This window comes from Oryzias latipes, chromosome 1 (assembly GCF_002234675.1).
Source record: "Oryzias latipes chromosome 1, ASM223467v1".
NCBI classification, from domain to species: Eukaryota; Metazoa; Chordata; class Actinopteri; order Beloniformes; family Adrianichthyidae; genus Oryzias; species Oryzias latipes.
Genome location: NC_019859.2, coordinates 13,811,019 through 13,834,354, shown reverse-complemented (window position 1 = coordinate 13,834,354; position 23,336 = coordinate 13,811,019). Strand labels below are relative to the sequence as shown.

The 23,336-nt window shown below is 37.4% G+C and overlaps 1 protein-coding gene across 3 annotated transcripts; it reads right to left on the bottom strand.

Annotated features, from left to right (window-relative positions):
- Nucleotides 1-226: 226 nt before the first annotated feature.
- On the bottom strand, nucleotides 227-22,632 carry LOC101155086 (calcium-binding protein 2). Of its 3 annotated transcripts, XM_023956794.1 has the most exons (10): nucleotides 22,542-22,632; nucleotides 17,276-17,349; nucleotides 17,073-17,133; nucleotides 15,492-15,593; nucleotides 15,063-15,195; nucleotides 9,635-9,665; nucleotides 9,167-9,310; nucleotides 3,579-3,688; nucleotides 1,933-2,080; nucleotides 227-420 (listed from the first exon to the last, which is right to left on the bottom strand). In XM_023956794.1, the coding sequence occupies exons 3-10, from the start codon at nucleotides 17,126-17,128 to the stop codon at nucleotides 392-394; spliced, it is 753 nt and encodes a 250-aa protein (XP_023812562.1). In that variant the 5' UTR covers nucleotides 17,129-17,133; nucleotides 17,276-17,349; nucleotides 22,542-22,632; the 3' UTR covers nucleotides 227-391. The 3 variants fall into 3 exon arrangements, with proteins under 3 accessions (XP_023812562.1, XP_011473579.1, XP_023812565.1); XM_011475277.3 differs by lacking the exon at nucleotides 17,276-17,349; XM_023956797.1 differs by lacking the exons at nucleotides 15,492-15,593; nucleotides 17,276-17,349 and having other exon boundaries at nucleotides 22,542-22,631.
- Between the last annotated feature and the right edge of the window lie 704 nt (nucleotides 22,633-23,336).

The window sequence follows — 23,336 nt, the reverse complement described above, 5'->3', positions numbered from 1 at the left end:
GTAACAATAAAGACTTTGTTTCCATAGATTAAAAGGTTGAAAATAAATAAAAAAAGATTGACTACATAACTGAGAAAACAGACAAGAAGGATGGAAAGGAGAATTTATAACCACAGGGGGGCAGTCACGCTGCATTTCCTTTCCCCACACTGCAGGTTTTTGACACTAACCCTTTACCCAGTTCAGTTACACAACCAGAACTCTGTTTACCATAAAAATCCAAGGAGACAATTTTATTACAATTTTATTTAACTGGACAGTATACAACAAGGCAACATACATAAATACAAAAAACATATGTATAAAAAATATGAATTTATTACAGGCTGCAGCCAAGTAGTCTTGCTACACAGCTTCTGGGCCCATTTCACTCTTCATCTTCCATCGAGGATTATCGTGCAGAAAGCATCATAACAAATTCTGCACAGAAACAGAAGAGTCACAGAGAAAGATTTAAGACTCTCCAGTAAAGAAAAACATGCCGTCATACTCCTCTGAGTCAACTTGGAAGTTTTAACCAACATCCCTCCTGAAACTGTTTTTTTCTTTTTTTTTTAAGTATTATTATTATTGTCACTAAATTAGGTCCTTGTGGAGCCATTTATCAAAACAGGACAAACTAATTAAAACATTAATCTATTTCTTCATTTGTTATTGTTAATAGCAAGCAGCTAATTATCCCATTTTTTTTAACTTACCATATTGATCATTGTTGATCCACTTGTTCATTAACAGTGAGACAAATGGATTTGGTCACATAAGAGGGTTTAGCTTGAGGCAGGTTTTTAGTTTTAGTTTTTTTTTTAGTTTTTGTTTTGGAAGATGGCAGATTTGGGGCATAAACAGTAAACGTCTTGTTCGATGAGAAACAGCCTGTAATGTTTGATAAAATTGTATTCAAAAATCATTAGGGTATGATGCATCAAAGCGTTCTGTCACACTCCACATAAAACACGTCAGCACAAGCATTTTAATAACTAATTTCATATCTCAAAATTAAAATCCCTGAAAAATGTTGTTTGTTTTTTTTTTTGTTTCAGGAAAAGGAATTTTGGCAGAGCCTTTAACTATCTTCTTTTTGATGATCAGATTAGAAAATGTCATAAAACCACATTAAAAGAGGCATCTAGCCCATAGTCTCATAATGTACAAAAACCAGGACAGGTCATCTCACAAGCTTTTGCTCAGAAACAACCCCTGCTTGTTTTACAGTCTACAAAGAGTTCTGGATAGCCTCTAAGCTGTGCAAAAAACCAAAAAAAAAAAACGTAATTTGTCATTGGCTAATGTTAGTGTTCACAAGGCCATCATAAAGGGAACACTTATCAATAATTGTGTGCAATTTTCATCTCCTAAAGAATAGAATTGCTGCCTGTGTACAGTTCCAGCAGTCCTCTTTGCTTGTGTCCAGAAGGGTAGAAGATTTCAGGATAGAAGAAGATAAAAAGGAACATTCTGGTTTAACCCTTTCAAGGCTTCTTAAAAATGTTGCATACTTTAACATGCATGATTTTTTATCAATATAAAAAAAACACAAAATGAAAGCTTAGTATTTTACACACAGGATTAAAAAACATGTTTTTTTTAAGTTAAAACATGCAATACTTAATGTGATTTTTCTTTTCTTTCATTAATCAGTGTAATATCTTCAACAGCTATATGGGGTAGTTAAGTACACTGTTCATTTTAAAATTTCTAAATGAGTTTTTAACTTTTCCAAAAGTCCTCTTGGTGTTGCCTTTACACTTGTAATGGTAACATTCTCATTAATAAACTCACATTTATCTATGATTGCCATCACATGAGTGAAAATGATTGTAATATTTTAAGTGGTTATTCGTTAATCTAAACTCAAACAAATGTGCCAAATCTGAAAATATATGTAAATGTATAATAATATGGTGTTAGCTTTAAGAATCTCAATCCACTCACCATCAAAGTCAATGCAGCCATCTTTGTTGAGGTCAATGTCCCCCAGAATCTCTTCCAGCTCGCCCTTCTTTAGCTTCTCCCCGAGGAGGGTCTTCATGCCTTCCTTTAGTTCTTCCAGGGTGATCTTTCCATCACCGTCACAGTCGAACTGTCAAGATCATGGATGTCATGACCAAAATATTGAAAGCAAAGCAAACTTTTCTGCATCGTTAAAAGTGGAGAAAACACCACAAAAATATAACAACATTCACAAACAAATCTTTGAAAAGAAGACTTAAAAACCTGAGTTTAAAAAGTTAAAAGTTAAAAAACAAATAAACACAAAGTTGAATGAAAAATATAGTGAACAGATATGATCCCAGCTGAAATCATTAAGAGCGTATCAGCACTGATGTTTGCTTTTGCAGCAATCCTTTAAACCTGTTAAGCCATAGTGCATCAAAGAAATGTGTGAAGTAGTGATTCATCACCTCATTTATTTTGCTTTGTCTGATGTGTCACAAAGGCCTCCAGTTCTATGGAATTTTCAAACAAGTCTCATAGGCTCAAATTTAACAGAAAAGACAAGTATTCTGCAAAAATTCGGATTTGCTTTTCATTTTTCTAACATTAAAACCAGAGTAGCAGTTTAAGAACATGGTCAATCATATGCTTATCTAACACTTGGATAAATATCTCCTAAAATCCACATATTGATTAAACGCAGGCAACGTTCTGGTTTGAACTTTGATCTTTCCTCTTACCAGAACTGCACATTTTTACACATTTTTCTTAAAAAGGGATCACTCGTAAAGTTTAACAAGAGTTTCAAATGAAAACTAATTTTGCAGCTAATTGAGACAAAAGTCCAGGAAAAATATGTTAAAAATAGAATTAAGCAAACAGCATCCAATATCATTAAGCTTCTGGCTGCATGGTTCAAATGTACATATTAACACACCTTTGCACGTTTGGGCTAAAAACAGTTTGTCCCCATCTGACTCAGAAATATTTCCTTAGGAGGCATTTTTTCTGTGCAATAATTCAGTAAAATTATGAAGGGTTGGTTTTGGAAAAACCAGTCCTTTAGTGCATCATTGAGTGCAAGATTAGATGAAAACATCTGAGGTGTTCTAGTAGGTTTAGGAACCTGCCCCTTACAGGTTTCCTGGGTTATCTTTGAATATTCAGCCAGAATTTGTATGTACAAGTAGAAAACTGCAGATCTTATTTTTGTATAACACCACTAAGGTAAAGTGCACTTTAACAAAGTAGAAGAGAATTCTGGAGCTGGAGGTTTGAGTTGTCTGAGCAGATGCATAAATAATTGACATTTTTAAGCCACAATGATTTCCGAAAGCTAAAAACTAAGCCATAATTGTTTTTTCATTTGTTTTAAAGCTGCACATTGTGCAAATACAATCAAAAAGAAATTTCTGGAAACTCAATGGGACAATTCTGTCTAGGAAATTATATAAACAATTGACACAATTGCTCATGAAATTGTTATGTCTGTGTTTTAAAAATTGAAAGGTGTCAATAAACAGTAAGATAAACTGCTGTAACTCAGAGTCTTTCGGAGGATTGCCTTATTTTTTATTTTTGCTTTCTTTGCTTATTTGCAGTTATATGTATTGATAGCATCATTTACCATTCGTTTTGTTTACCTGTCTAAAAGCACAGCGCAGTTCTTTTAGTCCAACCATATGAGCGGTCTCTGCCACCATCCTCGGTCCCATTAACTCACAGAAATCATCAAAATCCACATGGCCTCCCCCTGCAGAAGTAAAAGAGTAAAGTAAAGTGTGCACGTTAAAGCTGGTTTTACTGAAGCATCTAATTAATCTTTAACTCTTTAGATGTGATATTTACTTAGGCTCGACACATTTAAGATTTCTTGCAGATACTCTTCTCATGCATAGTAATTTATTTTGGTTTGCTTTCACACTTGAGAGGATCAGTGTAAATACAGTTGCAAGCATGTAGAAAAAGCTTGATAGTTCTCCTATACAAAAATTAACTCATCTTCTCACTACACCACATTTAATTGACCCTTTTTAACATTTTGCCCCCTATAACTTACATTTTTTGGTTAATAGATGCTCAATGTTTGTGTAACGGAACAAGATCGGTCTTTTTGTTTTAATTACACAAAATATTGATTGTGCCTAAGTTTCTTTTCCCCCCTGTATTCAATGTTGGGTTGGTAGCCCTGTCACGGTTTAGGTTTTTTTGCCTTAGTTTTTGCTTCCATTTTGTTTCCGTCATGATTTGAGTTCTGCTTCCTGTTTTATTTTGAAGGTTTCCTGCATGTCATGGTTTTGACTATTACTTCCCTGGTCCCAATCTGTCCTGATCGTTTTCACCTGTGTCTTGTCAGTCCTGTCTTGTATACAAGTCATGTCTCTGCCTTCCTCTGTGCTGGTCCATACCGTCATTTTACTGACTGTCTTCTGTCCTGTTTACCTGGTTAGCCCGCAGTAAGTTTTGTTTGGTTTCTCTGCTCGGCAGCGCTTTCTGATACGATAATAAACCCCTTGGCCTGCAAAAAAAAAAAAAAAAAAAAAGAGGCTGAAACGTTCTGTCAGGTTTTGTTGGGGACAGCCAAAAGAAGCAAACCAGAACTTACACAAAATAATTTGACTATTTTCCTTCTGGCTGTCCTCAACAAAAGCTGAAAAAACCCTCCTTAATGTGTTCTTCTTTGCTGGTTTTCCCTTTTATTTTTGGCACTTGCTTTTTCCCTCTCCCCTTTCTGCTTTATTGTCCAGCAGGAGAGGTGGGTGTCCTGTAACGTTAGGATATTTATTATAGCTTAGACCCACTCCGATCATCTTTTGAGCCATTTTAATCACGTTCCCAATGGAATTGTGCCTATTTTAGCCAAAATGGGGGGGACTGTCATATTCAAGAGTATAGTTTCTACAGAGCAGCAGTAGTTCATTGGAAATTTGCCTCTAAATTGTTGCTGGGACCGTGGATACAAATGCAAATTCATTTTATTTTAATTCTAAAGCGGCTTTCATGAAAAAAGAACAGCTCAAGATGCTGTACATAAAAACAAACAAGAACACAGCAATCCCCATACATGCAATAAAATAAGCCCCTCATCATAAATGCAATGAAAAAAACAGAGAAATGATTATAAAAAGCAAAATAAGAGGGTACCAAGAAGGTGCCGTCCACCCTGTGGCCCGGGTGTCAGCATTTCTTTGCAGAGCAACCCCGTCCCCCCCCCTTTCCACTCCTTGTTGCTGAGAGCTCCCTGTTTACATGCTCTCCCGGTAGCTTACAGTCCCTCACACCCCCAACCTAACAATACCAGTGCAAAGAAATGGCAAACATCGGAGCTATCCAGCTGTACAGTTTTGAGGCAGATGCCAGCTCAAACGAGGAAAAATGATAAGGTCAGTAGTTTTGTCCAATAGTGCGCTGCTACCAAACCCCCCCTCACAAACAAAATGTTCTCTCTGTTTCACTGGAAGCAAAAGCACATGTTCAGCAATGTGCTGGTTTTGCTTCAGCCCATCCAGTCACAACCCTCTTTGCTCTGCTTGATACAGTGGTAATTATTAAACACAGACACAATGGGCTGGCTCATGTTATTACTTTGACAAAAGGCAGGCTTATTTGATGCTGCACACACCAATACACTTGCTGCGCTTTCATTAGTTTGAACCCTCGTAGAAGTAAAAAGCTTAGATGGTTTTGATGGGTCAGAAATTTGATCAGAGCTTTTTAGTCTCCGATTGCAGAGAGACAGACTAGCGCGGGGAGAGGCAACCAAGAAATGCTTGACAAGTGTCATGTGGTTACAAAATCAGCTTAAGGCCTGTCAAACAAAAGGCCCCCTTTGGAAATAGATTTTCAAGTTATAAAAGTAGAGTATCATTTTGTTTGACTGGTTTTGATCTGAAGCAGGAGCAGCAGGAGCAGTCCTGGAGGACTCCTGTCGGGAAGACACTTTGTCTCAATCTTTTGGTGAGCCTTAAATCTGAGTTTCTCTGCAATTGAAGGTGTGATACCACTGGTAATGTATTTCCACAAAAGCTCTATAATGCTCTGACAAAGCTTAGAAGTTATATTAAATACAAAATGTGAACGTACAACTATTTAGTTCTCTCAATTTATCTAAAAAAATGCAGATTTGCTTTAATTTTTTCCTTTTTAAAAAAAAAATCTTATTTTGATTTATTGTACATATGCTTTAATTGCATTTATGCCTGTCTTCAGTTCCTACTGTTTTTGATTTTTAAAAATCATAAACGTCTTATTTGGACATTTTTTTGGTGAAAATATTCATTGAATCTGTGTTTTCAAGAGCCACTGTTAGTCTTGTTCAATCTAATCAGGAAATTATCCTCCTGTGTAATCTGATTAGCTGGCAGGAAGGAAGCCAGAAGCTAGCAAGTCTGTTATGCTTAATTGGTCAGAAAAACAAAAGTTTTTATTTCCTATCTACTTCTTCTTCACTTTATTTCCAAATGCCAACATATTAAAACAATTTGATTAGTTAGACCTTGAAAAATATCACACTACTGCAACAACTATCTGATTATATTGAGAAGGGACATGGCTGCTATAATCAAATACTAAAAATATGAAACAAAAATAAATTTTTCTGCTTTCATAGTGTGGATGGATGGAGTTTTCCTGCTCGCTCTTTTCCTTCAGCATATTTTTATGCAAATGAAAGTACAATAATTGGATATTCTCCAGGGCTTTGAGATTTTGATTTAAGAGATTGTGCTTTTTAGTCACTTTTTGGTTTATTGACATGATGCTGTGATCCTCTTGTCAGGTTGTGCTCTGTTTTCATTTTCCCAGCAGTCTCAGTCATAGCAGGTTTGAGTTTTAATCATCCTCAGCTGTTTCTGTTTCAGTTAATTTCTCTTCCATCTATTTAAGTCCATGGTTTTCAGTTGCACATTACCAGGGTTTCTGTTGTCCCATCTGTTTTGTTTTTTTTATTCTGTGGTTTCATTGGGGTTTATCTTTTGAATATTGTTTTTTTTTGTGTGGAAATTATTTTATTAAAGATTTTGCTACATATCTTTGTGTCTTGCATTTAGGACATTCACTTTCTTTTTTTGATATGTAAAAACATACTTTTTCCCCTCTATGTTAATGTGGAATATAAACATTACATTTTGTTTGGTAGCTCTTCTTTATTTTTTACTTGTGGGTCATTTCAATTTGTAAACCTTTATAAAAGGAAAAACCTCTCAGAAAGTGAGGAACACAAACTCACTGTGTGTGTGATGCAGCTTCTTTATGTCCTCTATGGAAGTCCACTGATTAGATCACAAGCTCAGTTTTTCAATTGCACAGCATTCAGTATGTGTGCAGTGTAAATCTTTAAGCACAGACTTCTTTCTAAAGCAGCTGTTCTTCTGATACGCTGAAAGTTCTAGTTGACGCTTTTCTGTTTCCTACATAATATGCCTATGTGCGATTTCTGTTTGTTTGTTTTTCCTCCTGTCATGCAATGGACTCCTAAACCATCAAGGGTGTATCCCACTTTTGCCTGACATTGACTGGGATTGGCTCCAGCAACACTGTGAACCCGAAATGGATGGATGGATGACTTCTTCCCACAGTTCTAAAGCTGCTTCCTCTCCATTGCTTAGTGATTTTAAAGAGCTGTAAGTGTGTATGTAGTTTGTCCAGGTGGGGCCCTGTGATCCAATGTCTATCCATGGTGAAGATTTTTTTTTTTTTTTTTTTTTTTTTTTTTTTTTTTTTAAGAAACTGCTACTAAATATTGTTTGGCAATATATACTGAAAATGATGCTTTCAGAAACACTTTTTAGAATATTACAGTATATTAAAAGAAAATTTGGGTGGTTATTAGAACAGTCAAAGTTGGCAGAGCTCACAGAGTCTCTGAGACACAGTTCCAAAAGTTCTGGTCTACATAGGGATGAACATAAAATCACAGGTAATTTATATTTTTCAACAGTGCCGGAGAGCAAACGCCACAGCAGCATCTAAATGGTATGATGTGACATTTGCAAGTAAAGTACTGCTCTTTAATGGGATGCAGCTGGCTGTTTATGCAGATGGCATGACATTAGTACGTTAGTTTTCCACAGAAGCTTGTGTGGTCACTTGTGCTGATGGCTGGAACTAATGGCTAAATGTAAACCAAGCTCAGTGGTACTAATGACAAAGTTTTTCATTAATCAAATTGGCAGCATTGGCAACAACTAAAACATTCCTTATTGTTATTCTGAAAGTTACACTTAATAATTATTTAAACATAGTATTTATGCAAATATAACCTTTCATTTGTACCTCATATAATGGAACTCTGACATAACATTGGAGAGAAAAGCAGATTTGTTTAGTCAAGACTTCTTTTTCTCCATTCTTTCTACCTCCTGACTGCTTTTTCTTGTATCTGTCCTCACATATTAACCGGAAGGAAGAACTAATGTAGTAAAATATTCATCTGCTGTATGATTTGAAACATAACTGTGGTAAAATAGCTGTGAATGTGAAAACTAAAACAGTGCCCCAAAGAAATTCCCTGACTGTGCAACAGTATAAATGTTGCCAAGCTGGTAACCTGCTTTATTTTTACATGCTGCTGTAGTTTAAAACCTGGAGCAGTGGGTTCAGCGTGAATGATGGATTTAGCCAAGACGTCCAGGTGCAGGGGAAATAAAGCTTACTGTTTGGAACAGTGTTGCAACCAGATTTGTTCTGTTGCTGATCTATATTAAAAGTTCAAATAGTTTTTTTTAAACATTTTTATAGCACCTTTTTATGTAAAAATAACAGCTCCAGGTGCTAAATTACAAAAATAAATAAAAACAGAAAAAATGTATATTACACAATAAATAAAGTCAATTTGAAACTTTAACCCCTTGAGTTGATTTGATTTATCCTTACGTTAAAAAGGGATTAATCTACAAGGGAACGCAATCACTAAATGGATCCAGCAGACAAATAAGAGCCCCTCCACATGCAAACTAACTAGTCCACTTTCCGTCTGCAGTGAAATGCCCAGTAATCAGTGTGACAGAGTATCCTGCTGCTCCTGGTCCCCCAAAGACAAACATCAGTTCCTCCAGGACTTGTAGGGAGAGAAAACAACCACAAACTTTCTTGTTGTACACACAAAAGACATGACTCACAAAGTCACAACAGCTCATTTCAGAAAGTCCCATCAATCATGCACACATGCTCTAACCCCCAAGGAATCAATGAAAACCGGACCGTCACGTCCAGGCTGACGGATAATACTGACATTTCATCTTGATTTGCTGGATGATCTCGATGAGCTCCATCTCAGTAGGCATGTAGCCCATGGTCCTCATGCAGTCTGCAATGTCTTTGTAATGGATGAAGCCATCTGCATCGTAGTCAAATTCCTTGAAGGCCTCTTGCAGCTCTGGTAAACAGAAATTTACATTGATTGCAACAGCATAAGACAGGTGACACATCTCTTCCAGGAGTAAGACTCCAGTTATGTTTGTGCAGAAAACGAGAGTAGAAGGTTGGAAGATAGTTTTGATTTCAGCAAAAAGTTCCAAAGTGGACTGGGGGGGCAAAGCATGTTGTGCATTTTAAGTTGATGTTTTGTGTCCCTGGAATGTATTTTTAGGGGAGTCTTTAAAACATTAAATATCTCCCATATATCAAAAAGCAAGCAGGTTTAAAGGTGAAAGTTTTACAGGATAAACAGACTATCTGTGCTGCTAGATTTCCATCTTACCATCTAACTCCAGTGGCATCAGCTCTCTTTCCTGCAGAGCAGGGGGGGTACAAAGGCAATAATTAAAAGGCAGCATGGCAAGATGGCACAAAAAACCAAGAGCGCTTTAGTTCTCCTGAGAAATATTGAGCAATAATTTGTTTTTGACTTCCAAATTAGTACAACATGCATTTCATGTCAATGCTGCTGCAACCTGACAGTGAACTCTAATGGGATTTCACCCAGCGACATATCTCCCTAATTTGCAATCTGATACAATATCATGCACTACTTGGTGTCGGCGCACACACACAAACGCACACCCAAACGCCATTGCAGCATCCTCAAAAAATAAAAATAAAAACAATAGCGTTATCGCCATCTGTGTGCATACAAATAAACACCCACGCATGAGAGTATGACAGGGAGTTGCAATCCTTGCAATCCCTGTTCATGTGGATGTACTCCCATTCACAGATATGCACACTACTATACTTTGAAGCTTTTTGCAGACAAGTTGGTATTTGTATACATGTATGAAGCAGTCTGATTTCTTTGGCTTGCTGTGATATATCACTTTGTTTTGCTCCCTTTTTTTTCCCTTTCCCTCATATTTCTGGAGGTGAGCCATAGCTAAAGGCAAGGAGCAAAGTGTCCATTTTAAGCAGAATGGATGACGGCAGAACACAGGCATGCTGAGGGCTTAAAGCAGCAGGATGTACATCTGTCTGAAGACAAAGTGAGGTGACAATCCATGTCAAATTTTTGTAACAAACATTAAAAACCCAACAATGTCTCTAGGGAGCAGATTTAGGAATCAAGATCATCCCGTTTTATATATATTTCTGATTAAGCGTATTAAACTTTGAACTTTTCTTAAAGATCTCCAATCTTCTTTTGAACTACTTTCAAAGTGTTCCCAGTGAAATTTCTAATTACGATTATGCTGTGTTCACCAAAAAGATAAATATGCGTTTTCTTGTACATATTTTCTGCAAAGCGGCATAGTTTATAAGAAATTCTGAGTTGTGAGCGGGACTGTTGGCGAAGTAAGCCTGCCTCCATCCCATCAATTCAATTCAGTTCAATTCAATTTGTATTTAGATAACCCAATATTAAAACACAGTTGTCTCAATGGGCTTCGCTAATTGTACAAAACCTAAAATCAGTAATAAAATACAATTGCTGATTGCTAAACTAAACTAAACAGACTAAGCTAAAAGGGACATATTTGCCCTTAGACCCTCCTTCCAGGGAAGAAAAGAAGAAACCTCAGGGATGTACACGTGAAGCAGGGATCCTCCCCAGGACGGACATGCAATGTACCAGAACTTAGAGAAGAATTAACTTATCTAACTGTGCAACTGCATGTTAGAATACTGTAACAGATGGGCTTCATCCAGATGGAATAGGGTTAGGGTTAGGGTCAGAAGCCAGGTCCACGGCCAAGTACGGAAGAACAGACGAGTCAACTGCAATCTGGAATCACTCCCCGGACAGAACCCCAGTCAACCATACTCTCCCCAGCTTCTAGGTTCTAGCAGCCTATTATCAACTAATTGTAATTGTTATTAAAATTAAATTCAAACCTTAGTAACTTGCATGCACTTTGGCACATACAGTATAGCCAATGGTAATAATAATAATGACAAAAATAGAAAATCCACAGTTTTAGCATAATAATAATAACACAACATAGTATTAATCCAAGCATGGGGTTTATGAAACCATCTTCCTTCTGCAGAGATATATGTATAATGGATATAAAAAAATTGTAATTATTCCCACAAACGTCATTACAGTAGTGAGAGCAATAAGTTAAATATTCCCTGATTACTAACTAGCCTGGCAATAAGCCAGTCAAAGATGAATATTTTAAGCCTAACTTTGAATGTAGAAATTGTGTCGTACTCTCTTGAATGAGCTGGGAGCTTACCCAGTAACACTGGTGCTTGGTAGCTAAAGGGTCTACTTCTAACTAAACGTTTAGACATCCTGGGGGGGATGGTAAGGCAATATAAGATGTTTTTATTATAGGATGGGCTCATACCATCTTAGGCCTTGAACTTGAACATCCACTGTTAACACGCTTTCCCGCTAAACGCCCCTCACAACACCAACCTAGCATTACCGGTGCAACTAAAATGGCGAACAATAAATAAACTATCCAGCCATACAGTTTTAAAGCCAGAAGCCAGCTCAGACTTACATGGTTCTACTCGTCTACAAGTAGATGCATCAGAATGGGGGTGGAGCGGGGAGCTTGTGGCTTACTGTAGTAGCTTCTATGTCAAATCTTCAAGGGTTTTCCAAAAGAATTTATTTTGTGTCTGCTCCTGATTCACAACAATTTTAATAAAGAAATACTGCAATACTGGAATGCAATTTTAAACTTAATTTTCTTCATATTTGTCCTTCATCATAAGAAAAATGCCACATAATATATTAAAAGCACCATTTTCATCAGAGTGTACACTTGCCACAGAACCCCAGTGTCATGTGATGCTTCTTTCGTTAAGTATTTATTTAAGCATTGTGTCAGTCCTGCCTCTAAGAGTGTATTCTCTGGAAGGGTCATGAAGAACTTTATCTTTACTCTCTTGGCTGCCGCTTCTCTCGTTTATATTTCAAGGCACGCAGCCAGAGCTGCGAATTTTTGATTGGCAGTCTCTGATGCCTGAGGTAAAAGGAAAAAAAAAAAGTTTATAGATCTGTATTTGTTACACATTTTGTTGCTCTGATAGTTTGCGTGGTTTTTTCCTTGCCTTGATGTCATGTTTCTTCTTTACGAGGGAAAATAATCCTCCAGTTTTGTTGTTCTCAGCTCATGACCCCTGATTTCTGCGATTGCTGCTGCAGAGTTGTGTGTCGGGTGGAGCTCAGGGACGGTTTCAGCAGGTATAAAATACAGTTTTGATCTTCTTAGAAACCACCTGCCTCATATGTGCACTTTTAACAGTATAGTTGCATCCTTCTTTCTGTTTCTTCTGACACTCTCATTAGGAGAGTACAGTTTTGACCTTTACTTCTGAAAAAGTGAAAAAGGAAAAACTTGGAGCTGAAATGCAAAGGAAAGAGGAATATTTTCCCCCTAATTTATCACCAGTCTTGGCAGTTAAAACATTAATCACACAAGGTCATCCTGCTTACGTTTGCAACTGCAACAGTAAAAAGAGAGGCTCCCATGGTTTATCTTGGTGCTGCTCCACGTTTCAGGCTCCCAAACGATTATTCACACTAAAATATGGGCAACACAGTCAGAATGCGATGCCAAGATGCAATTGCATAAATAGCTATGTCACTTCTCATCACTGCCTATGAGCTTCTGTGGTTATTTAAGCCTTCTGTTCTAAAATGATTTTCCTATTGTGCTGCTCACAGTTTATTGCAGCTGTTTCCTGATCCCAGGATCCTCCAGTCAAACAGGACTAACATTTAGATAGCAAGGTCAGACCAATAATTAGATTTTTTTTCCCCTCGTCCAGAAAGCATGGACAGCATGCCGTGCAGACTCTAAGTTCATCCATCAGAATAAGCCCATTAACTGTTAATGTCATTCTGCCTGCCTTCACATAGCCAATTTGAGCAGTCCACTGCTTTGTAAGCATGACACATGTGCTCTCACAGAGCTTTGTTCATGCTTTGCAATAACACATAAAGACATCAAAGTGAAAAGGCGCCAAGAAAATGAGAAGGAAAAGCACATATAGATCCTGTTGATTCAACAGCCCTATCATACAGCCTTTACTGTTCATCTATCAGACTTTTATGTGTACCAATTGCTTTTCATTTGTGGCAGCTCTATGACACTTAGATCTAATGATTGCTGACGGTGAATCTTGGGTTAATGAAACAAGTACTGCTGCAGCATCGAGGGTCTCTCTGCATCCGTGCACCAGCATCATCTATCTTCAGCCAGGAGAATAATATGATCAGATCAGCACCTATTGTTAGGCAAAAACCCAAGAGCTAAATCTCACATTTATAATTTTCCCAAAATTTCTCAAGAACAATAAAATAGGGATCCCATTGGTTGATAATGATCCTGCTGCAAAAAACACCATTCAATTTTTATAAGTACAAAAAAACGCACTTGGTCTTTAATTCTGTGTAATCATGGTAAATCATTTTCTGATCATAAAGGCAGCCTTTGATTCTGTTTTGTATTTCCTCTCAGCAGGGTCTCCTTCCATTCAGTGATTACAACCACTGCCTCTTTGGCCTCAAAACTCCAAACAATGGAAGTAAATTGCTGAAAAATGGCACAAAAGTTTCTGAGTTTAAACTCACATTTGTGGATTTTGTATGCATACGTTTCTCTTAGAAAAAGAGCTAATCATTTTGTTGGCGCTAAACAAGGATTGTTAGTTTAACTCACCTAATTCATGCAAAAAGCAAATTGTTAAATGTTGAAAAAAATCTGCTTTTATTATAATTACCAAGAAAAAGGTTTTTATATTGTGTGCACTTTGGCCAAATGGGAGTGACAACGTTCAAGACCAGCGCAAGTTGTAAAAATACAAATTAAAGTCCCATCAGTTGACACACACTTTGTGTGAAATATATTCTCCACATTTGATCCTTGGGAGAGCGGTGAATTGCAGTCAAACCTCACTGAAGAATCATTTGGTGATTTAATACCCCCAAATGCTGAATGTCAAGCAAAGAGGCAAGGGGTCCCATTTTTTGAGTCTTCGGTATGACTCAACCATTGATTTAAACCAACGTCTTCCCAGATACTCCTCCTAGGCTACTGAACTAGTTTATAGGTTTACTCTAACAATTGATCTTCAAAAATGTTTGTTTTTTTAAAGCTTGGAGCTATTAGCTATGACATGGGGGGCTGTGAGTGGAGACATTTGAAGCATGTGCACTAAAGGTTTGCAACTCATGAAGCTCTAAAGACCAATCAGCATGTTAAGCTATGTTCACACCACCGTCAACAATGTGCGTTCAAGCGACCATGTCCAGTGAAAAGTTTATGTAAATGCACGTAAATTTCTGTTTTTGTCTTCCACTTTCAAAACTCTCAGGTTCACATGTCGCTACACAAGTTTTCAGGCTCTATGTACAACGCGCCATTAAAAGCTCATTGAAAGTTAAACCGGGTCAAACTTTTACCAATCAGGGACTAAAATTGGGTAGTTACATACGGGTAGTGTCCCAGAATTATATGACACCAAGTCTTATATATATCCAAATTGAGCTGTGAAAGAAAAAGTCTGAGGCAAGATTTGCACCAAGCCCCTTTCAACTGTAGGTAGTAGACATGCACTAGTAAACAGTGGAAGAAGAAAAGAAGAAGAAGCCCCTCCCTGCTTGTCCAGTGTGAACAGCACGGGCAAAATGACTTTCTTGAATGCACGTTCAGGATGTTCTTCAGCCCTTATTATGCCTGGTGTGAACGTAGCTTTACATTCTCTACAGACTTTTAAAGCTTTGAACTGACCTGTCCAAAAAGCTTATTTAGATAGGAGACATAAGCTGCAGCCACCATTGAACTGTTGCTGAGGCTCCTTTTACTCTTCCGCTTACCCTCCTCTTCTCCAGGATCCTTCCCTTTGGCTGTGGAGGACTTGGTGCTGTGAAGTGTGGATTTTTATTCTAGTTGTTGAGAGTTGTCATCATCAAAACAAGCATATAATTTGAAGTAAAACGACCTAGTGCAGCAGTAAATAGTGACTTTTAGGTGGTAGTCTTTAAAAGACAATTATGAAACGACTGCTTAGTGTCAGTACCATCTACAACAGCAAAAAAGTCACTATCAAAGTTAAAGCTCTTATTCTGCAGCTCCTTGATATCCATCATGCAGGGACACTATTCCTGTTCATAACTCCCAACCCACTCCCATTTGTTAGAAACTGAGAAGGATAGAAACCAGAATTTCTTGGAGAGGCTAAGCTGAAGGGCCTTGTTTTTGAATTTCCCCATAGCGGGCGATTTTCCAGCAGGTGCAGCCCTCCCTCCTCGTGGAGACACGCTGGGAGAAAAAAAAGCCTTTATCAATTTAAGGTGCGCTGGGTTTTAGGGGAACTGTCATGAGTCATTATCTTTTAACGTTCTTCTAAAACAAACATGAAAATAACTCCCAATGAAAGCTAAGGATGACATCACAGTCCTCACCTTGTTACATTTTGGTTTCTTGGTTTGGTTCTTTAATTTGTAAAAGCCTGATTTGTATTTACTAGATATTTGACTTGCATTTAATAGTTGGTTACCTTTTTTATTAAGCTTTCTTGATTAGGCTACTTGTATTAATATTGGAAAGTGCCATTTGGATTGAAAGGTTTGGATTGGTAGGTTTATTTTCCTATAATATAAAAATGACCTGGTGATATTACAGCGGACAAAACACATGTGATGACAGAAAAAAACTGATCAAGCATCATTCCAGTCCAATGTGTTAAAATACTTTGAATGTTTCGAAGACATGTGACCATACAGTAGAAGGTAGTAATAATGTTTCATTTGGATTATTTTAAAGAGGAAAAACAACAGGCGGCTGAACTATATGAAACTAAAATGTGAATGGATATGACTCTAATTCTTCTTTGCTTGATTGTGAACAAGTTACACTTGATTATCCTGCAAGAAATACAAGGAATCTGGAAAACCTAACCTGCACTGTTCAGTACCCAGGTGTTTATCTCTGAGTCACACTGGTTGAAGTTATGGCTAAAAATGTCCTGGATTGATTTTAAGTCAGTGAATCGGATCTTTCAAAATGAACAAACATCAACAATGAATAGGATCGTCAACCACACATTACGATGTGAATCGAATTTTAGATCATCACGCAATCAAAATAAAGAAGCTGATTCTGTTGCAGAGAAATGTGGCTTTATGCTGTTGTGTCACTTTTCTCTGAATCAGAATCAGCTGATTCACGTTGGTCACGTAATCGGACGAGGAGTTACGATATGTCAAAGAGCGTGTCATTTAATTGTTGCTGACGACATCTCCAGTGTTAAAGGGTTAAATAAGACTCCCTTTCATCGTCCATAAACAGAGGAGTGCAAATGCATACAGCAGTCACAGCAGACTGGTGACTTTGAATAAAATGGAACACAGGTGTGACCCACTGATGAAAACTACAGCAGACACCAAAACTTCAAAACTGGAGTTCGCAAAATAAAACAAACAGATGACCAACACAGACCAAATCCATCCAGAAACACACAATCAAAGAACCAAACCAAGAAAACAAAAACACAAGTCAGAAGTTCAATAATGAGAGACTGATTTTTCTTGGTGGAAATGCGACGAAAAGGTTATCGAGATAAGCCCCTTATCTTACGACTATTTCAGCAGATACAAAACTGATATTTAGAATGTTCTTGTTGTGTTAAAGCACCACATTAAGATGAAAGACTTTAAAATTTATATTTGCATTGACAACAATATGGCTATTTTTCTAACTTTAATTGTAGAAGACGTTTTTCTGCACTTCTGCACTGACCTGGCAGCAGAGGAGGGCCTGCTTTCCGGTGTTGCTTTTGGACTTTTTATGGACATCTTTACTACAAGACAAACACAAAGCATTAGTAAAGAAGCTCAGAAAAACCACACACACTTTTCAAATAAACTAGAGACACACATTCATTATTTACAGTGTTTTCAAAGCTAAATTAATGGATAAATGAAATGCAGAGGTACTCTGACCTTTTATTTGTAATTGTGTAGATAGATGTTTTGTCAATTACACTATAATTGGATCCTTGGTGTAGCTTCCCAAGCTGAAATTATAAATGAATATTACATTACAGTTTTTGAAATGTCTCCTTCATTATATTTATGTTGAAATGTCTAAGATGGAGAAAAACAAATTCATTTCAAGTTCTGCATCTATTACAGACAGTATTCCTTGTATAAAAGGGTTCTCCTATATTTCAGTCATATAACTCCCTGGGAATTTTCAATGAGTTCTAACTTGGGTTAGAGTTACAGTTAGATGTATAAAGATAATTCCTCAAGGACTTAAATAAATGTATACTTAATTCCTCAGTTTTATCAGGTCCTTACACAATACTAGACACTAAAGCTTCAGAACTCCTGTTTCACAATGTGTCCTTCTTTCTTTTTAGTAACTGCATCATTTGTTTCCCAAATATTTATTTTGTTTTTAAGTCATTTTGATTTAAGAAAAAAACATCCAATTACATATATACATATTACACCCTTCACAGTTTAAATGTATTAATTTTTTTTAAGAATTGTTCTCATTCTATTGCCAAAACATAAGTCTTTGGCATGTATGGTTATCTCATAGTAATTCAGAGTGTAAAAGGTTTTGTCCAATAATTATTAATACATTTGCACCCCTGTTTTTTGAGTTAATGCCTCAAAAATGGGTATACAGAAGATAAAACTGCAAGCTCATCATTATGTTTTTACACCATAAATATACTTTCTGTATGCCTGGTTTGTCTGCATCCACATAAATCATTCAACTAGCCACATCTACAAACACCCTACTTTTTTATTTATTTTTTTACATAAAATATATGCCTTAGTTTGAATACATTTTGGAAAATACTTTTTAGCCTCAAATTTCTTCTGGACTTTTTTTTTTTTAGAAGGCAGAAGCTTGACCTTTAGATAGCACCATTTTGGAATAAAAACCTAAAGAAGGCTTGATCAGCACTTACAAAAATCTACGACTAAGATATCTGACACTTTGAGGGTGAACTTTTTCACATAGGGATACACCATCATGGACTTTGTTTGAATGGGCAGTATTCTACCTAAATTTTTCACACCTCCATTTGACCTTTTATATTTTCCCAAAAGGGGAACAGAGACAGATGCAAACCAAACTATGGGGAAATGTCAAGGTAAAAAATGACCATGTAGTTTGTCCTCCGAACAGATTTCCAGGTGCCTCCACATCTTTACTACACCATGTTTACTAGAGATATTTTCAACTTTTTCACGATAGGCGCTTCTCTAAATTCCCACTGTGGCCTTTTTTTTTCTACTAAAAATTCAAGGAATGCACACCAAATACTTCCTTTTTTTTCTGCTGTGTAGTTTGTCCACATTGGTATTGTCACTTAACCCGATGAGGGTTTTCATGCAGACAAAAAAATGACAAGTTTTCAGGAGGATCAGAGTTTGCATGTTAGTCCTTATCAGGTGAGATTCTATTGATACTAAATAAAACAAAAGGACAGCCCAAACAACTCCAGAAAGAACCTTTAAGGTCCCACTCTGATCATCTATTGACCTATTTTAAAAGTGTTACCAGTGGTCTTTTAATTATCATTATGCGGTTTTTAGGCAAATTCAAAAGCCTTTGTTAATTTTTTAGTCATAGATTCTGCAGAGCGACAGGAATTCATCAGAAAATTGCCACTGAGTTGTGGGAGGGACTGTTGTCACACATCGAACCTGCTCTTATTTCTCATCTCCCTTTTGTTTACACGCTCTCCTGCAGCACCTCACTACCCCAACCTAACATTACCAGTGCAACAAAAATGCAGAGGAATTTTGGAGCTATACAGCTGTTAAAATTTGAAACAGGTCCCAGCTCGGACGAGGAAAACAAAGACGTACATGGATGTAGTTATCCATAAGTGGATGTATCGGAACAGAGTGGAGCAGGACCTTGCAACTGTAGCACCTACGCCCTGCTACAGGCTTTTTCAAACATCATTTTTCGTCTGCCCCTGATCCACAATGATTTGAATAAAGAAATACTCAGATATGCAATTCTAAGCTTAATTTTCTTATTATGCCTTCCATCATCAGAAAAATGCCACAAAAACACTAAAATTTTAATCGAAGTCTGTCTTTAAAAAGCTCTAAGGAAATTCACTTTGAAGCTAAAAATGTCTCCTTTCTTTATGGGTGTGGCTGTCGTGTTGATATAGGCCGGTCTCTCTCCTGTAAAAGCGGGTGAATAATAAAAAGGTTGGCAGTCAGCTAAAGCTCTCATATAGAAATACTGCTATAAATGTGAGTCACAAAGGAATGAATGAGACCGAGGCTGAAGGGAGCTGAAACGAAGACAACAGTTGTGTGGACGAACAATGGAAATCAGGTATGTGGGTTACAGGAAGATTGAGAGAAGAAAGATGTCTGAGAAGAAATGAACAAGAATGATCTGAAGAGGAGGAGGTGGAGGAGAGTTGTAGTTGTCTGTTTGAAAGGGAGATTAATGGTCTGTCGTGGAGCTCTGCGGGGATGTAGGGACAAATTGTGCACTCACGCTATTAGCATGATGCCTCAGATGCAGTAAAAACACAAAGACAGATGCTCAAGAGCTGCTCCCGCGTTACTGCTTAAGGCCACAACAACCGTGGGGGCTCCAGTGAAAACGCAAAGGGAGAGGCAGCTCTTTAAATTATTGTGGACTATTTAATGTGTGACTGTTAAATGAGTCACCTCCCACTAGTCCGGACTGAAACGTGCCATGACTGAGTAGTGATTGCCTTTTTGCAATGAACTCCCACAATCAGTGTGACGTACATACTGATTGCAAAACACTGGAGCACGATGAGTTGTTAAAAACTGGAATGGAAGAATCTTTAAGGAGACAAGTGATGCGTTTCTTTTATGTTTCTGTATACCTTTATGCAATTAGTTTTATAGATACAGATCTACAGGTATGATATATTTAAAAATGAGTCTAAGAAAAATTCACAATGTTGATGAAAAACAACTTAATTATTTTCTCAGAAAATTCTCTTCCTCATCTTCAACAAGCATATCTCCCATCAGGGTGAACAAGCACATCAACAACTTGCGCACATGTGAGTTTCACTGCACAAACCACTGAGTAGCACTCTCCGTGTCTTCGGCACTCCTCCCTAAGTGGCCAATCGCTGTCAATCACTGAGCCAACACAGGCAAATGTAAATTCTAATCAAGCTAAGTGAGGTAATGAAATGGGAAGCTATAGGTGGACCGAGCACAAACAAACCCATCCAACACAGCTGACAATAGAACGCAATGCTGCTGCGGTGAACTAATGTGCTGACAGTATCTGGGAGACGCCGCCCAGAGCCCTTAAGGTTAAATAGAAACTCCAAATGTGTTTTTGTGAGAACCACTGGAGTGGAGATGGTCAGGCTCATTTTCTATGTGACTCACACGCAAGCTGTGCAAAAATACAGTACTCTCTGCAATGATTTTGTTGATATTTTAACAGGACAAAACACTTGTTTGAATGGAAAAAGGGCTACCATGTGAGCATCCACGGATTCATTAATGTGCCAATTTTAATGAGAGGGAAATGCATAAATCCTGCAAACTTTACTTCAAAGCTGCCAAACACACTAGGACATAATAGAAAGAAAATAGGAGCAGCTTAAAATGAGCCTGGAAACCTTTTTAAGCTGAGTGAACACAGTGGAAGGTTATTATCATGGATGTTTTTTATTTATTTATTTTGCGTTCATTCTGATTTTGTGTCCCACAATTTAGCAGCTAACGTTGATTTTCACATAAGAACAGGCAACTGGTTATAGAATTTCCATTATTTGCAAATTGTGGAGCATTTAGTCGTGCCAACAGGCAGACTAACATGGTAACCCACCAAGGATATCATGAATATAAACATTTTATTGACAAAAAGACCTTTCTGAATACATTTATGTCTATACTCCTGTTTTGCTTTGTCTCTGCTCAAACACACCTGACTCAATTCACAGTGACTCATTTTCAGGCTTCTGGAAAGCTGATGAGCTGAATGGAGTGTGTCTGAGCAGGAAAATCAAAACTCGCAGACCAGGGTTGGAAAGCACTGCTCGAGGAGATGATGGGAATCAATGAGGAGTGGAAGTTGTATTACAAGCAGCACGTTAAACGTGGCAATGCTGCAGGAGGTGAATATGCAATTATCTCTGTCAGTGAAAGTCTTTCTTTCTGCTTCTGTAAAATCTTAACAATCGTAAACCTGTTTTTTCATTGTTTTTAAAATTTTAGACTTTATGTGGACAAAAGCTCAAAAACCCACTCCCAACCCAATTTAGAGGTGAATTTCTAATGAACTACTATCATTCTGCAGAAACTATGTCCTAGAAAACGATACAGATTTTTTAAAATTTCAGCTAAAATTGGCAAAATCATAAATAAAAGACCACTGGGATTACTTTAACAATAGATTAAAAGATGATTTGAGTGGAACTTTACATTTATATAAAGTTAAAGTGTGACTTAATTTTATTTTATTATTATTAAAAAAAGGCTACCTTGATAAACAAAAACAATCCAAATTGTTTAACTGGAGTAGGCTGTGAGTTTAGATAGGCTTTTGTTGCTATGTGCTTTTATCTGCCCCTCACATTTTGCATCTTTACAGTGTATTTTTGCATGATCCAAAAACTACATTGGAGGAAAAACTGTCAGGTTTGGAGAGCTATCAAATTGTATCGTATTTTAACGCCTCCACTCCAAATCTTACGTACCTACAGATTCCCCACCAGCACTGATTTCTGGACACAACTCTGAAATGAGGCTGTTTGCTTGAGATCCTCTCAGCCAAAGAGAACAGAGTTCAAGCATATCTTTATCTTCTCTCTCATTAAATAAAAACGTCTTCCTCCAGTGGAGTCCAGCCTCCCCTCCCTGAGTGTGTTTATATGAGCTGGCAGAAGCAATCAACAAGGGCACAAATATTGAACCACAGCAAATAGAAGCATGGCATTGGGTATGTGTTTGTTGCACTAAAACGTAGCATTGGTTTGAGTAATCAAATGGTGTAGAGCTGAAACGGCTGTCAGTCCCATCAGACTGAGTAGGCTGCCTCCAACACAAGTAGAAGCAAATGAGCCAGTATTGATAGAAGATAAATTATTGAACAGTATATCTTAAAGCAGGTTAATGCCTCGCTATAAATCATTTGAACAGAAAATCTTTCGGATTCGTTCCCTCTCCAGCCATAAAACAAGGAAGAACGGTTGAAAGAATTGCAGTGTTTACTTACTTGTAGCTCTTCCTGTTCGTCTTGCGTGACGGATGCAACTGAAGCATAACTGCAAGGAGGCCTGTTACCTAACCTGAGGATTATATGATGAAAGGTGATTATCCAGCTAAATATGTCTGGATTAGAGATGCAACTCCTCAAGAACAAAAAGGACAACAATGTGTTCATACTACACATGTCCTCCATCTGCCAATCATCAAGTCAGCATTTCCTTTCACAAAGCGAGGAAGCCTGTACGCCAAAAGAGCTCCACTGTTTCCCTGTTCAGTGTTTGAAGCAGTTTGTCACATTGGATTGGGCTTTAGGGAATTGTAGCTGCAGCAAATGTCACACAGACTCCAAATGAACTACTGTGTGAAAGATTAATAAAAGATGTATGTGGCCAACGTTATTTCAAATCAGAATAAGCCGAAAGTCAAAGACTAGGCCGGTTGAAGTGTAAAAAGTTCCAAGATTTGAGAAAAAAAAAACAAAATTTCTCTCTCAATCGATATATAAAATGATGAATGTTTTATTTCAAAGAGACCTTTTTAATATTTCAGTGATGGATGGTTAGCCATTTACGTCTTTATACGTGACTGAGGGCTTTTTCCTCTTTGTACTGTCCCCCTTTTTTATCCCAGAGTTGAGTTCAAAGCGTGAAAGCCGTTAGTTAGTCGAGTCTTTATCAAAAATTTTATCATTTATCAGCCCCTCGCTGCAAAATGCCACTAATTGAGGCATTCGTTTGACATCACTTTATCTCCATCACAGATGGAGAGATGTTGAGATCTTTAGATCGCAATACGTATTTGA